Genomic DNA, 12,914 nt, shown 5'->3' with positions numbered 1-12,914 from the left:
CCCCTGCTGTATTTGCTGTACACACACGACTGATGACCCAGCTATGGTGGGTCTGATCAAAGAAAACAATGAAAAGGTCTGTCTGAAGAAGAGGATCTGATCCACCGGCGTTAAGACAACAACCTCCTCCTGAACATTAGCAAGACTAAGAAGCTGATAGTGGATGTGGGAGATTACTATTAAGATGTGCCTTAATATGAGGTCCTCGGTGTAAAAGTCGGACAGCTTCAAAAACTTCTGTGGCCACATCATAAAGCGCCTTCTATATTTGTCAATATCAATATTTATTACAATATATACCTGAAGAAATTCAGATATATACTGATTCATCAGTAACATAAAATATACTTTCCACCTTAACAAAACAATACAAGACAGCCTGCCCTGTAACTGATTCAAATAAAGTTGTAGTCACTGGGATGGTGTTGTTTCGCATCCTATCTTGTTTGTCACTGACTGTCACACACATTTTCATCTCAATGTGCGCTTTGGCACTTCAGTAGATATCTTCAGTATTATTGACTGTGTATTACCTTTTTGTTAACATTTTCCTCGGAATTGGAGAAAAACACAAGTTCAATTTGAGCACTTTAGCACAATGAGCTCTGTATGGCTGTGAGACAAACCAAGTGTGGATTCAGCGGGGGCAGCAAGTTGAAGACATCATGTGTATGCAAGCTTGTGTTATGTTTATTTAACAGGTGTGTGATAAATGAATCATATTTTCTTACATGTAAGGATAATGAGCATTATCGGTGTTGACTCCAGTAAATTATACCCTAAGTTCTGTTTCATTCCTTCCGCTGGCCACTCTTCGTGTGGAGGACCTCAGCCGTGCCACTGTGCAAACAGGAAGCGACACTAAGAGCAGTAGAGCAGAGGCAAAGACGCAAAGGTGCCTGCAAAGAGTGATTTCCTTTGGCTGAACATACAATAGGCAATGTTCTACCCTGAGTAAAGGATATTTAGTCCTTTAGTCATTTATACACATATATTTATGACTATTCTGTTTAAACTCTTTTGATGATGACGACTGTACCTTGCAAAATGAATAGTTTTTCTATACCATGTAATTTGTGATAACAGTTTTTTAGAAACTAAAACACAGCAAGAGGTTATTTTAACATTTAATTCGAAGAGCTTAATAATAATAATACATTTTATTTGTATAACAGATGTCCAGATACTCAAAGATGCCTAAAATAAGTTTAAATCATCTTAAAGTGTGCTAGAAAAATATGCAAAAAACAACATTAATCACACAGAGTTTTGAATAATTTTTTTAGATATTATAATATTTTTTTTTAGAGCATCCAGAGGATAGGGGTGATGAGGTCAAAAGAGCAGGAGTGGGTGAGCAGGCAAGCAACAGAGTCCTGTAGATACTGTTTTTAATTTATTTCAGATTGGATGATGTGCCATATAAAATGCTGTTTCAATAATATATTCATTGCCAAGTGGTCATTTGAGGAACTGCAGTTTTTGGCACTTCAGCATAGAGCTCACTTCACAGCTACAGAGGCTGGCTAGGACGAGCTATGTTTTTTTAGGTGGAAAAAGGCAGTTGATGTGGTGTTTAATGGACAGGCTGCTGTTGAAAATGACTCAGAGGTTGCAACTTTGTGGGGAAGAAGACAGTCAAGTTATTGATGGTGTGGCAGAAAGCATCAGATAGCATCAGCAAAATCTGCAAGCTGCCTTCACTGTGGCTGTTAAAAAATAGCTTGGGATATTTGAGATGCTGAACAGGAGCTCTACTGAGGTACTGACTTGGCATTGATCTCAGTGCATGATTGGAAGGGTTTCCTAAAAGCACAAACAAATGCATTCATAAAATGTAGAGATTATAGTCATAAAAGAATATTTAGAGAAGCACAGAAGCCTGACTTCAATTTACATATTTCTATTTGAAAGATACTTTTGACTTATTACCAGGCAAAAAAACACAAACTGTCAGGTGTTTAGACATGTTGTACACAAACAAACCATGTTTCTAGGGCCTGTTGGTTGGATCTGAGTTTAATTTGGTTTCATGGCCAAATACCTGAAAAACAACTTACATCATTATTCTAGCCACTGCCATTGTGAAGAGGTCAGCATGCTATATAGCTTTTAGTAGCACTGGGCTCGAGTACAGCCTCACAGAGCTGCTGTTATGATTTCTATGCAGATTTATGTACATTTATCTGCTGCAATTATGATATTACAGAGGAGAAAAATATTTTATGCCTTACCTCCCCGCTATAATGTTAATCCTGCCTGAAAAGGGCTCAAGAGTCCAACAGCAATGACCAATCACAAGACTACAATGCATTGTCATGCAGGTAAGCAGCTGGCCTCTAACAAGATATATAGGATGAGATTAATAAGTGGATGTTTGTAGAATGATGATGAATATGTCTCGAAGTGGTCCACAGATTGGAAGAGGAAATCCCCAAAGGAACAGCAACCAATCTGCACAAGATCTACCCACAATATCGCTTGTTGGGAATGCAGTCCCAGCACTTGGCATCATTGCTGCATTAATATTCAGGCACAAGCTGGAGGCATCACTCTATCTCTGAGATAATTGATAATTCTGAATGCCATTGTGTCTTGTTTATAATATGAGAGGTTACATGATAATAGAGTTTCAAATGAAAAGTGTGCTTCATATAATTAAGTTTTCACCAATCTGAAATATAAAACACAAAAACAATTTGAATAATCTACTTAAACAAGGTCAACAATTACATTGTGAACATTCAATGAATAGTCGCCCAATTATTAATAGACAATAGACTTTGTAGATTATTCACCGCTTAATAATAAAAAGCCACATTTCCTGCTCTAGCACACAACAAAACAGTGTTGTGCAGTTTTACATGCAGCTCACTGCTGGCTCAAACACCACAATCACTGACAGACCCACATACAAAAAGGAAGGGTTGCTCTCTGGAATAGTAAATCCTGACCTACTCAGAGTGGTAGAAAACACAGTAAATGTGCATGTGCCACCTGAAAATATGCAAAAGCCTGTAACCTGACAGCAGTGACAAGTTACAAGAGTTTCAAAGACAACTGTGACAGTCCCACACTATCACTTGAAATTTTGTCGGCTGAAATGTAAACTAGCAGTCACGAGCAGGTTTCATCAGCTACGTAAACTAACAGTGCTAATGGTGAACTGTTTGGAAACTCTTAAGCTTAATGTTTCCAGCTGATTTGTTATAAAACTGGTGGTTGTTGCATTTTTGTGGTGGTTGATGTGAGATTTCTTAAATCTGCACATGTAGGCGACGTACAAGACTGAAACTAAAGCTGCATTTCCAATGGCAAAAAGTTAGTGTCCCCACCAGCTGATAAGAGGCAGCATTGTCAGCATTTCATGGCAGAGCTAGTAAAGACTTTTTTCAGAGTTTTCAAGTGTTGTCATGCAGTTGAGCAATTAAAATGTTCATCTTGGTGAAATTAATAATTCATTATTATCCCAGTGGTAAGCCAGGTACATATGGATCCAAGCAACATCATTTTGTGCATTTGTATAATTAACAGCTATTTGATTAGCTGTAATCACTGGCTCTCAGCATTAATCAGCTCAGACAGTTTTGTGTTTTTCCTCTACATTACCTAACATTTTTTTACAAACCTTAATTTCCACAGACCAGCAACCAATGGTAGTCAGTTTAATGGACAGAGAAAGAGAGAAAGAAAGAAGAATGTGACCTCCTCGAGGGGGCATCCTGACATCATCCACAGTGGCGGCGCAGACATGGTTCTGTCACAACACACAGCGAGGGGGGGGCTGATTTGGTGTCACCATCCATGACACACTGAGGAATGACCCAAGTTAGAGCAATGACTGTGACAGTAATGGGACAGGTCTCTGGGAAAGGGATGGGTGTTTGTAGGGGGGGGGCAGGATAGTAACAGGAGAAAGTGGAGGTGTGAGTTGCAGGTAGGGTGGTTTGTTGAGGATGATCAGAGAGACAAGGCATGAGAATAGACAGGATGACTGAATCAGCATGGATGGATACAGGATTGTTTGGATACTTAAATAAATGAAAATATCTATATCACTGATTATAATTCATAGTTTACCTCATATTGTGATGCCATTATTTTAAATACATCCTTTTATAGTGTTGCTTCTTGCTCCATCTTCCTAAATTCGTTAGGCAGAAGCTTGCAGTCTAATTGGTGAGGGAACACCAGCTAAATTTTAAAAGAAAATAAATGTTGTACATATATAGGCCGCTCTTGAATGTAAGCCACAGGTTTTCATGATGTAACATGAGATATTTGCGCAGAAAGACGGTACACGGAAGGTGTTTTTTTAGTTTTAATTTAAGACATGCTTTTTTTCAAACTGTGCCTGAAAATCGGCAGTACGGCACCAACACGGCATCAACGCAGCACAGTTCAGGCCATCTGCTTTTATGCCCTCTGAAAGCTTTTCTCGTCTTTTTACATTGACTAAGTTCTTCCCGCTGCTGCCTCCAACGTCGCACCATCGATTTATTGATGCCAAGATTACGTGCAGTAACTCTATTTCCTTCTTTGATGGCCAGATCGATTGCCTTTAACTTAAAAGCTGTATCATATGCATTTCTTTGTGTGTTTTCCATGTTGAGGGTGTGTGCATGATGTGCAAAATGACTTTTGCGTTTACTGCTAGAGAGTGCCCCTGGTGGCCATTAGCCAGTAAAAATCTATAAATTAGCCACACCATTGTATAGGCCGCACGGTTCAAAGCGTTTGAAAAAAAAAATAGCGGCTTATAGTCCGTAAATTACGGTAAATAACATTTCTAGTGAAAAGCCATAATCCTTGATTCCACTAGAAGATAATATTCTTGTCCTCTAGTTCTATTTCACACATTTTACTAGGACTTTGACACTCATTTAGCCTCAACATTGCAAGAATATGCATGTTCATGCACAGCCACTCAGTATGAGCCTATTTACTCTTTCGGGAAACAATAGAGGCAGCAAGACTCCTTTATGCATCTACGTTTTGTGCAGACAACCCAGGGTGCAGTGTGGGGAAAGAGGTGTTGATTGTGACTTGCTCATTTGGTTCAGTTCTCCAGTTTCTACAACGTCTGCACTTTCATAAGAGGATTGGAGAAAGGTTGCTTTTTTGGCTACCCTCACCCAAAATGTTTTCTGCCAGGGTTTAAGAAGAAAACACCCAGTGATATATTCCTCTACCCCGCAGTGGGAGTTGCTTTTCATTCTTCATGCTTTAAGAATATTTGTGACTTGTGTACCTTTCAGTCTATAGCAGATATCTTTTCTCTCTCTCGCAAAATCTGCACTGTAGCTCCAAAACTTTGCATTCAGACAGGTGCACTGGAGAATAAGTAATGAGAAGGTTGCTTGACCGGAACTCTGCCATTCAGTAAATGTGAAGCGTTGACAGTGTGCAGGAGATGTTGTTACTTCGAGTTCATCGAGGTCAAGAATGAATCAGCCAGATGTCTTCTAGCTTCCTCCAGATAACGAGAAGAGCAAGAAGAAGTTGCATCGCTAGTGTCCCTCTCATGAGTTAAATGGGTTCTTTCCGAATGGCTGAGCTTGTGTATGTGTAGTCAGTGTGCTGAAAGTGGGTGATTGAGCAAAGAGAGCCAAGAGATATTCCTTTAGTTTCACCAGAATCATTCCAAAGTTTTAAATATGAAAAATGTTTCTCAGGACAAATAAAGTATTCGGAACAGTTTACTTTTAGACAGTAATATCACCATTGATAACCAACTTTGCAGCTTTACTTGGACGCTGCCAATTTCTTTATCACAAATGATGTGGCTGCTTAGTTTAATAGGAGAGATGGGATCCTCTGTTTCTCTGTCTATTTAACATTTCTCCTCTCTCTCTCCCCCCCACTCTGTCAGACAGAAAAAAAACTGCAATAAAATGATGGAGCATCAGCATTCTCTAGAGGCCGATGGAAGGCATAACATATTCTTTGTAGAAAGACATTCATCTTTCTGTCTGTCTGATCTTCCCCCTGTCTGCTTCCTCTCAATGCAAGATAGTGTAATATTTATTACAGAATCCAGCCTTGTGCAGACTACTATTTTGGGTAAGGTACAATTTGACATTATATTTTTCAAAGGAACTATTACTATTATGTTAAAACAGGAATCCAATGAGAGAACCTACTTTGTGGCTTTAAAGGAAGTCACAAAGTTGTCTAGCACTATGTTGGCACACCCTCACTGAACTTGGTAATTAACCTGATTACCCTCCTTTCTCTCTCTCTCTCTCTCTCTCTCTCTCTCTCTCTCTCTCTAAATGTGCATATTAATAATATCAAAACCTAAGAAAGTAATCTATATTAGTTTGCGTCTTACACATTATCTGTGTTCGCTCGCAAGTGTGACTTTGTTAGCCTATTTGCGTCCACTTTCTGTATCTGTTGCATTCATGGCAACAACTGGGTGTGTCAACAAACTAGCAATTAAAAGAAAAACAGGTCTGCAACTATTGAGACTCCCTCCTGTGGAATGTTTAGGATTGTTTGCCGCAAAGGGACGTCTATTATGCCAGTTCCTTCGAAGGTTTACCTACCATGTGATGGTTCATTGTGATGCTGTTTTGTGTGTACAGTCTGAGAAGACAGAAATACTGAAATTTGAATATGATGTCACAGGGAAATTAGGGTGTGTTGTTGTTTATATGTGTATTTGCTGACATCAGTAAAAATCATACATTTTATTCAAAACATTTTCAATCATTGTAATTCCCCGTGTGTTCCTTCACTTTCTATTCCAAACTACTGTTTAGATATTTATCTTTCATCCTGAGTAGCCTAAGAAAGAGCGCCTTTTATTCTTTTTGTGCATACCAAATCATCACAGTGCACAGTAGTATGGCAGTCAGTGCATCCTGATGAAGAAGACACTAAGTGGGATCTGAAGGTTAAATGCACAAAACCAGCGCAAGTGCTCACACTGGTTCACAGATTATATTTTGCATTCTAATGTGCTGATTTGCATCAGTTTCATATCATATACAACACTATGCAGATCTGTCACTTATCTCTTCAGCCACCTGCCTGATTCTAACCCTTTCCTTCTGGTCTGACTATCATTATCACATCACTTTCCATTCCCAGATCTAAAATCTGTTAAACTGTTTTTCTTCTTTACTCTGTTATCTCTGTATCGTTCTCTATTCTGTGTTATCTCTCTGTCTCTACTCTGTCTTTTGTCAAAATAGCCCGAGGCAGGTTTGCCTCATGTTAAACAGGTCCAGATTGCAACTGCCAGTGTGTGAGAGCAAGTGTCGGTGTGTGATGCTCCACCCAACCCCCCATTCCTGAATGCTTCCAGCAGGTCCACACCTCAAAGCCAACCCTCTCAAAACATCCAGGTGAGAGTGAGTCAGTTAGCATTGACACAAGGCCAGCTGGGACGCACTTGACAGTCAAGAAGCAACTCTTTTTACGCTGCTGTGACTGACTCTGTGTCTAAGGTAAGGTGCTTTGTCTGTATTTAAAGGTGTTAGATCGAGAAAATAGATGTAGTGTAGATGAATTTCATTTCAGATGAATACTGGAAAGGATTCTAGTGGATAAAAGTTCAAAAGATATGTATATTTAATGGGCTAAAAGATTGTTAATTTTGTTCCATTTCTATGATACAAAGAGGGACATTAACATACAAAACTCATGGGGAGAGCTCAGCCAGGGTGCCTACAAAAGAATAAGATTTGTAAAGACAGATAACTGGAAGCAGTTATTATAAAACTACACATGGATTGCTTGTGCTTTACTCCTCCGGCTGACATGCGTTCCCTTGAAACATGGAATAAAGTCAGGTTGAAGGTAAAAGGGTGAGACATGTAAAAATGAGAATGAATAGCAGAGTTTGGAAGAAGAAAAAAAGCCACACAAGAGAACTTCAACCCCACCTTGTTAGCCAGGAGCACTGACTCATACAGACAATGTTGGTGGACAGAAAACTATTTGCAACTAGCTCAACCTGTAGAGCCAGTCACAGTCAAGGATCTGTCACCGTTTCAGATGAAGTGGTTATGTACACAAGGAGCTGGCTATAGCTGTTGACATAATTAATATCTGCTCTGAGGATCAAAATAATTTATAAAAGTGACTAAGAATAATGTTTGCACATTTGCACATCCCTGTCTAATACAGTATGTCACTTGACTCCAATTTCCCTCAGAGCTGTATTTGCATTGCACTGAGTAGGAATATAGGAATCAAATGCATCAAATAACCTAAGGTTTCTCAGTTGAGAAAACATGATACGTCTCATCCGTCACAACAAAGAGAAAGACAAACACAGCGAAGAGATAGACGAGGCCGGCTGCTGTCGGCAGGGAAGGCAACATTGCAATCTAGAGCAAATAGGAAAACAAATTGTGGTCCAGCTTTGCCATCTCCCTGAGACAAGATATACTGTTGTTGAGGGACTTTTTTTCCATATCCGTGCTGAATGTCACCTCAAAGTTTGTGTGTTTGTGTTTTTTTTTTTTTTAACAAACTAAGAGATAAATCATACAAATTAATCACGTGCCCTACATGCTTGTGCAAAAGCAATGAATAATATTATATATGTGCTTGTGCCAGAGCAAACATGCACATTTGTGAATTTGCCAGGCCGCCGTAGTGCCTTTTTTAGGCGTGTCTAAAGTTTCCAAACAGGGATACGTCTTACAGTCTGTTCTCTACATAAAACTGAGGAACATCACAGTTGCAAAGGCACACAGTGAGACATGTTTAAGATTAATACCACTGGTTGTGTCATGTGGGTAAAATCGTCAGATTGAACCTGTCTGGCTTTTGGTAGCCTATGTTGTGATTCTGAAGGAATTCATTGAGTCAAGTCATTTTATGCGCTGAAATTTAATAGTCAGGAATGCTGGATGAGAGAGAAAATAGCAACTGATTTGACAGCTCAATATGTCTACAGTGATGTCGAAACACTGAAGGAAAGTGTTTCTGAATTCAAATACTTTGGATTAGACGAGACAGAATTGAAATGGAACAGCGAACAGCGAGGCTGTTATCCAACTTGTTCCCTGTCAGGCTGTGAGCATTCACCAGAATGAGATGTAAATTTATAAGAGAAGCATTTTTTCTATTGTTGATAAGAAATCTTAACCCTTTATGTAGTGTTGCAGACCCTCCTTAGCTTTACACTTACATAACAAAGTCAAACATGTATTTCAATCGTGTTGATTGCACCCCTCACTCAATAGTCACACCTGTCGCTCTGAAGCGCCCAACCCAAACTAAATCTGTCAGTCCCTTTCAGATTTTCACGACAATATACCACATGAAAGACACATTCTGTGATGCATGTGCATCTAAATCTAAGCAACACTCGGTTTAAACACCACCAAACCTCAAATGGAAATGGGGAGAGGATACACATGCAGTCAACGAAATGTAAGAGACCCGCACACAAAGACACACAGAGCTAACTGACTACACACGTTATCCACAAAAGCTCTGCCTTTAAAGTCTACACACGATAAGCCCATTAAATCTACATTCTAATATTTCATAAAATTCTCTTTCTCTCTAATGAAATGCTATATCTCTAAACAGTCCTTTGAAGAACCAAGACTGCGACAGGCATTCGGGATCACAGATGAGTGTGGCTGCCTGGTCAGCCGCACTATTCAAACAGCTAATTAATAGAGTCGAGAGTACTGGTTTGTCTTTTTGTCAGCATAGCGAGATGATGACTCATTCATTGATGTATAATGAGTCGGTACTGAAAGGGTAGCTCTGTGTAAATACGGAGCAGCTACTGTATCACTGTCACTGTGTTTGTGAAAATGATGCCTGGTGGTTTTGTTGCCTCGTCGCTTATCATCATATCAAAATTGCTTTGATCGTTTATTCAGCTTCCTGAGGTTGGGGGATGACAAAAAGGTTGCAGTATTTATATAGTATAACTCTTATATAGTTTTACTAATATTAATGCAAATAAGCAAAACCGACTAAACAGAAAGTCTCCATTATAACCTGGGAGTGTTGTGTTTGAAAGGTGTGGGCGTTGTACCAAGCAGGAAGGGTGTAACAAAAGATCTGGTTGCATTATGGGATATGTAGGATCCAGGATATTTAGATCTTCACCCATTTTTTCCCAACTAAAAGTCAAGATATCTCAGCTGCTGCATCAATTTTGACCCTTCTTCTTTTTTAATGTCTCTCTCGAGTCCCCCAACTTTAAGAAAGTGCAAAATGAACTCCCTTTAAACCTTGCTGCAATCATTGCTTAATAAAATGAAATGAAAGGATTAAATTAAAATTCAATTAATGACAAGAAGAATGCAGAGTGCTCTCTGCGAGAGTTTTTCACATTTGAACTACTTTGCTCTTTCTAATCTATTTTGTCATTCTTCCATTGCTCAGGGTGAGATCATCCAGAACCTCATCCCTCCTGGTCTCCTGAGGAGCTTTTTCATCTCCTTCAGCTTCCCCCAACCCCTCCTCCACCTCTAAGGCAGCAGTCATGAACTGGTCTGCATTGGAGGCACTCCTCAGTGGAGTCAATAAGTACTCCACTGTGTTCGGCCGCATTTGGCTCTCCATGGTCTTCGTCTTCCGGGTGATGGTGTTTGTGGTGGCTGCCCAGCGAGTGTGGGGTGATGAGAGCAAGGACTTTGTCTGCAACACGGCCCAGCCTGGGTGCAACAACGTGTGCTACGACCACATCTTCCCCATCTCCCACATCCGCCTGTGGGCCCTGCAGCTCATCTTTGTCACCTGTCCGTCTCTGATGGTGGTGGGGCACGTCAAGTATCGTGAGAAGAAAGACTTGCAGTACACCACCTCGCACAAGGGCGCCCATCTGTATGCCAACCCTGGGAAGAAACGTGGGGGGCTGTGGTGGACCTATCTGGTAAGCATGAAGGGGAATATCTATTTCTGGCCTTGCCATATATTTCACACATAAAAGACAACAGTAAAAAAAACAAAAAAAAACAACAAAAAAAAACAGATCAGTTAGTGGAAAAAATAACAATGTCAAAAATAATTGCCATGGATGTGTGGCTATGTACGAAAGGCTGGGGGCAGACATCCAAACAGAAGTGGCACTATCCCTTCAAACCAGACTGAAGATGTCTTTATTATGAGCTTGCAATGGTTCAAATGTTATCTTTTTATTATAGCCCTTTCATTAGAGTTCAGTTGTCTTCTTCTAAAATGTATCATTCCTCCAACTATTATCATAGTATTGGCTGAAAAATGTTCTGCATATTGTTTGATGGATGTACAGGGATATTTTTGCTTTATTTATTTTAAACCTGTTAAAAAGGTGTCTCCCAGTTTAACCCTGATTTGTCTTCACATAGGTGAGTCTGATTTTCAAGGCAAGCTTTGACGCCGGCTTCCTTTACATCCTGTACCGCATCTATGATGGTTACGACATGCCGCGTCTGTCCAAGTGTTCCCTGGAGCCGTGCCCCAACATAGTAGACTGCTACATATCACGGCCTACAGAAAAGAAGATCTTCACCCTTTTCATGGTGGTCTCCTCTGCTGTCTGCATCTTAATGTGTATCTGTGAGATGATTTACCTCATCTGCAAACGCATACAGAAGCTCGTTAGGAGGAAGACTGAGGCAGAGAGGAAGCTGTTCGCCGAGAATCACGAGATGGCACCGCTGGCAGCACCCAGGTCAGAGTTCATGTCCAAAACGTCAATCAGAGTGGATCCCACAGTCTCTATTCAAAACCTCAGTGTCATCAAAGCTGAGGAGCAGCCCCCCAAGAAAAAATAACTTACAATATGGCAGCAGCCATATTGAAAAACTGTGCAAACTACTTATGGGACCCCTGCAAGCAAATGCATTCATCAGACTCTGTGGAGGACTGCTGCTCAACACCAAAGATATCCATCAGTTCAGGGATTTCTGAGACAGGGTTTTGTAAATATTATCCTGCTAAATGACTTTCTGCAGGAACACGCACCTTATGCATGCAAATTAACCCCTCAAAATGGATGATTACAGAGGAAGTTAAAGGGTTTAGAGAATCTTTTGGAACTGGTTTCTATGTGTGAATGCTGTGTTTTTGGCCGTGCCATTTTTAATTAAGCTGTTATATAAGGTCTTTTGTGAATAAATAAATAAATATATATGTATATATATAAAAATATAAATGTGTATCAATTCAGAGAATGAATCATTTCCCTGAATATACACACTGTTCCCTAATGAATAAAAAAAGATAAAACAGACACAGCATGTCCATTAGGGGTTACACAGTAATCAGAGCAGAAAACATTTGAACATTTTTTCTTTTTTTGTTCTCAGATATGCACTATGATGAAAAAGCTCTTTATTGTTCACACAATTAAATGATCTATTAATAAATTCATACCACTTAAAACAAATATATACAAAATATATTTCTATGCTCCCAACTTTGGTTCTTTTTTGTTTATCTTATCTATAATAAAGTCAGATGATATATTTTCTTTTAAATTTTGTATTTATTCTTGTGATCCATGAAGTATATTTCACAATTTCACAGTATGTGTGTCATTTGTTCTTTTTGAAAAATCTTCCACAATTATCACACAGTACATGAAACAATTTATGGCTGACAGTTATGGGCAACTGTGAAGATGCAGGATGTGAAATGAAAAGATCAAATAAAATAATACACACTGAAATAAAATCATAAGGATTAAGATGCGTCCCCTTTAGCACATCAGTGCATAGTGAAGTGGTTTATAATAATACAGATAGATCTCAGTCAGTATGTACACATACAAGGAAGTTGACTCCTGTTCTCAGCTCACAGTTCCAAAAACTATTCACAGGAAGGCAGAAATAGATATAAAGCTTAAAATAAAGTTAAATAAGGAGGGTAAAGGAATAAACATAAAACTATTATGTACCATCCATACAAATAAGAGAAAATATGCGTATACTATATGTATATGT

General features: G+C 39.3%; 1 protein-coding gene across 1 annotated transcript; it reads left to right on the top strand.

Annotated features, from left to right (window-relative positions):
* Positions 1–7,347: 7,347 nt before the first annotated feature.
* gjb9b (gap junction protein beta 9b) lies at positions 7,348–12,422 on the top strand. The gene is made up of 3 exons (XM_010732682.3): positions 7,348–7,457; positions 10,372–10,861; positions 11,316–12,422. Exons 2-3 carry the CDS (start codon positions 10,472–10,474, stop codon positions 11,742–11,744), a joined length of 819 nt encoding a protein of 272 aa, XP_010730984.2. The 5' UTR covers positions 7,348–7,457; positions 10,372–10,471; the 3' UTR covers positions 11,745–12,422.
* Positions 12,423–12,914: the final 492 nt, after the last annotated feature.

This window comes from Larimichthys crocea, chromosome XIII (genome assembly GCF_000972845.2).
Source record: "Larimichthys crocea isolate SSNF chromosome XIII, L_crocea_2.0, whole genome shotgun sequence".
In the NCBI taxonomy this organism is placed as follows: Eukaryota; Metazoa; Chordata; class Actinopteri; family Sciaenidae; genus Larimichthys; species Larimichthys crocea.
This window is presented reverse-complemented; position numbering and strand designations above follow the sequence as displayed.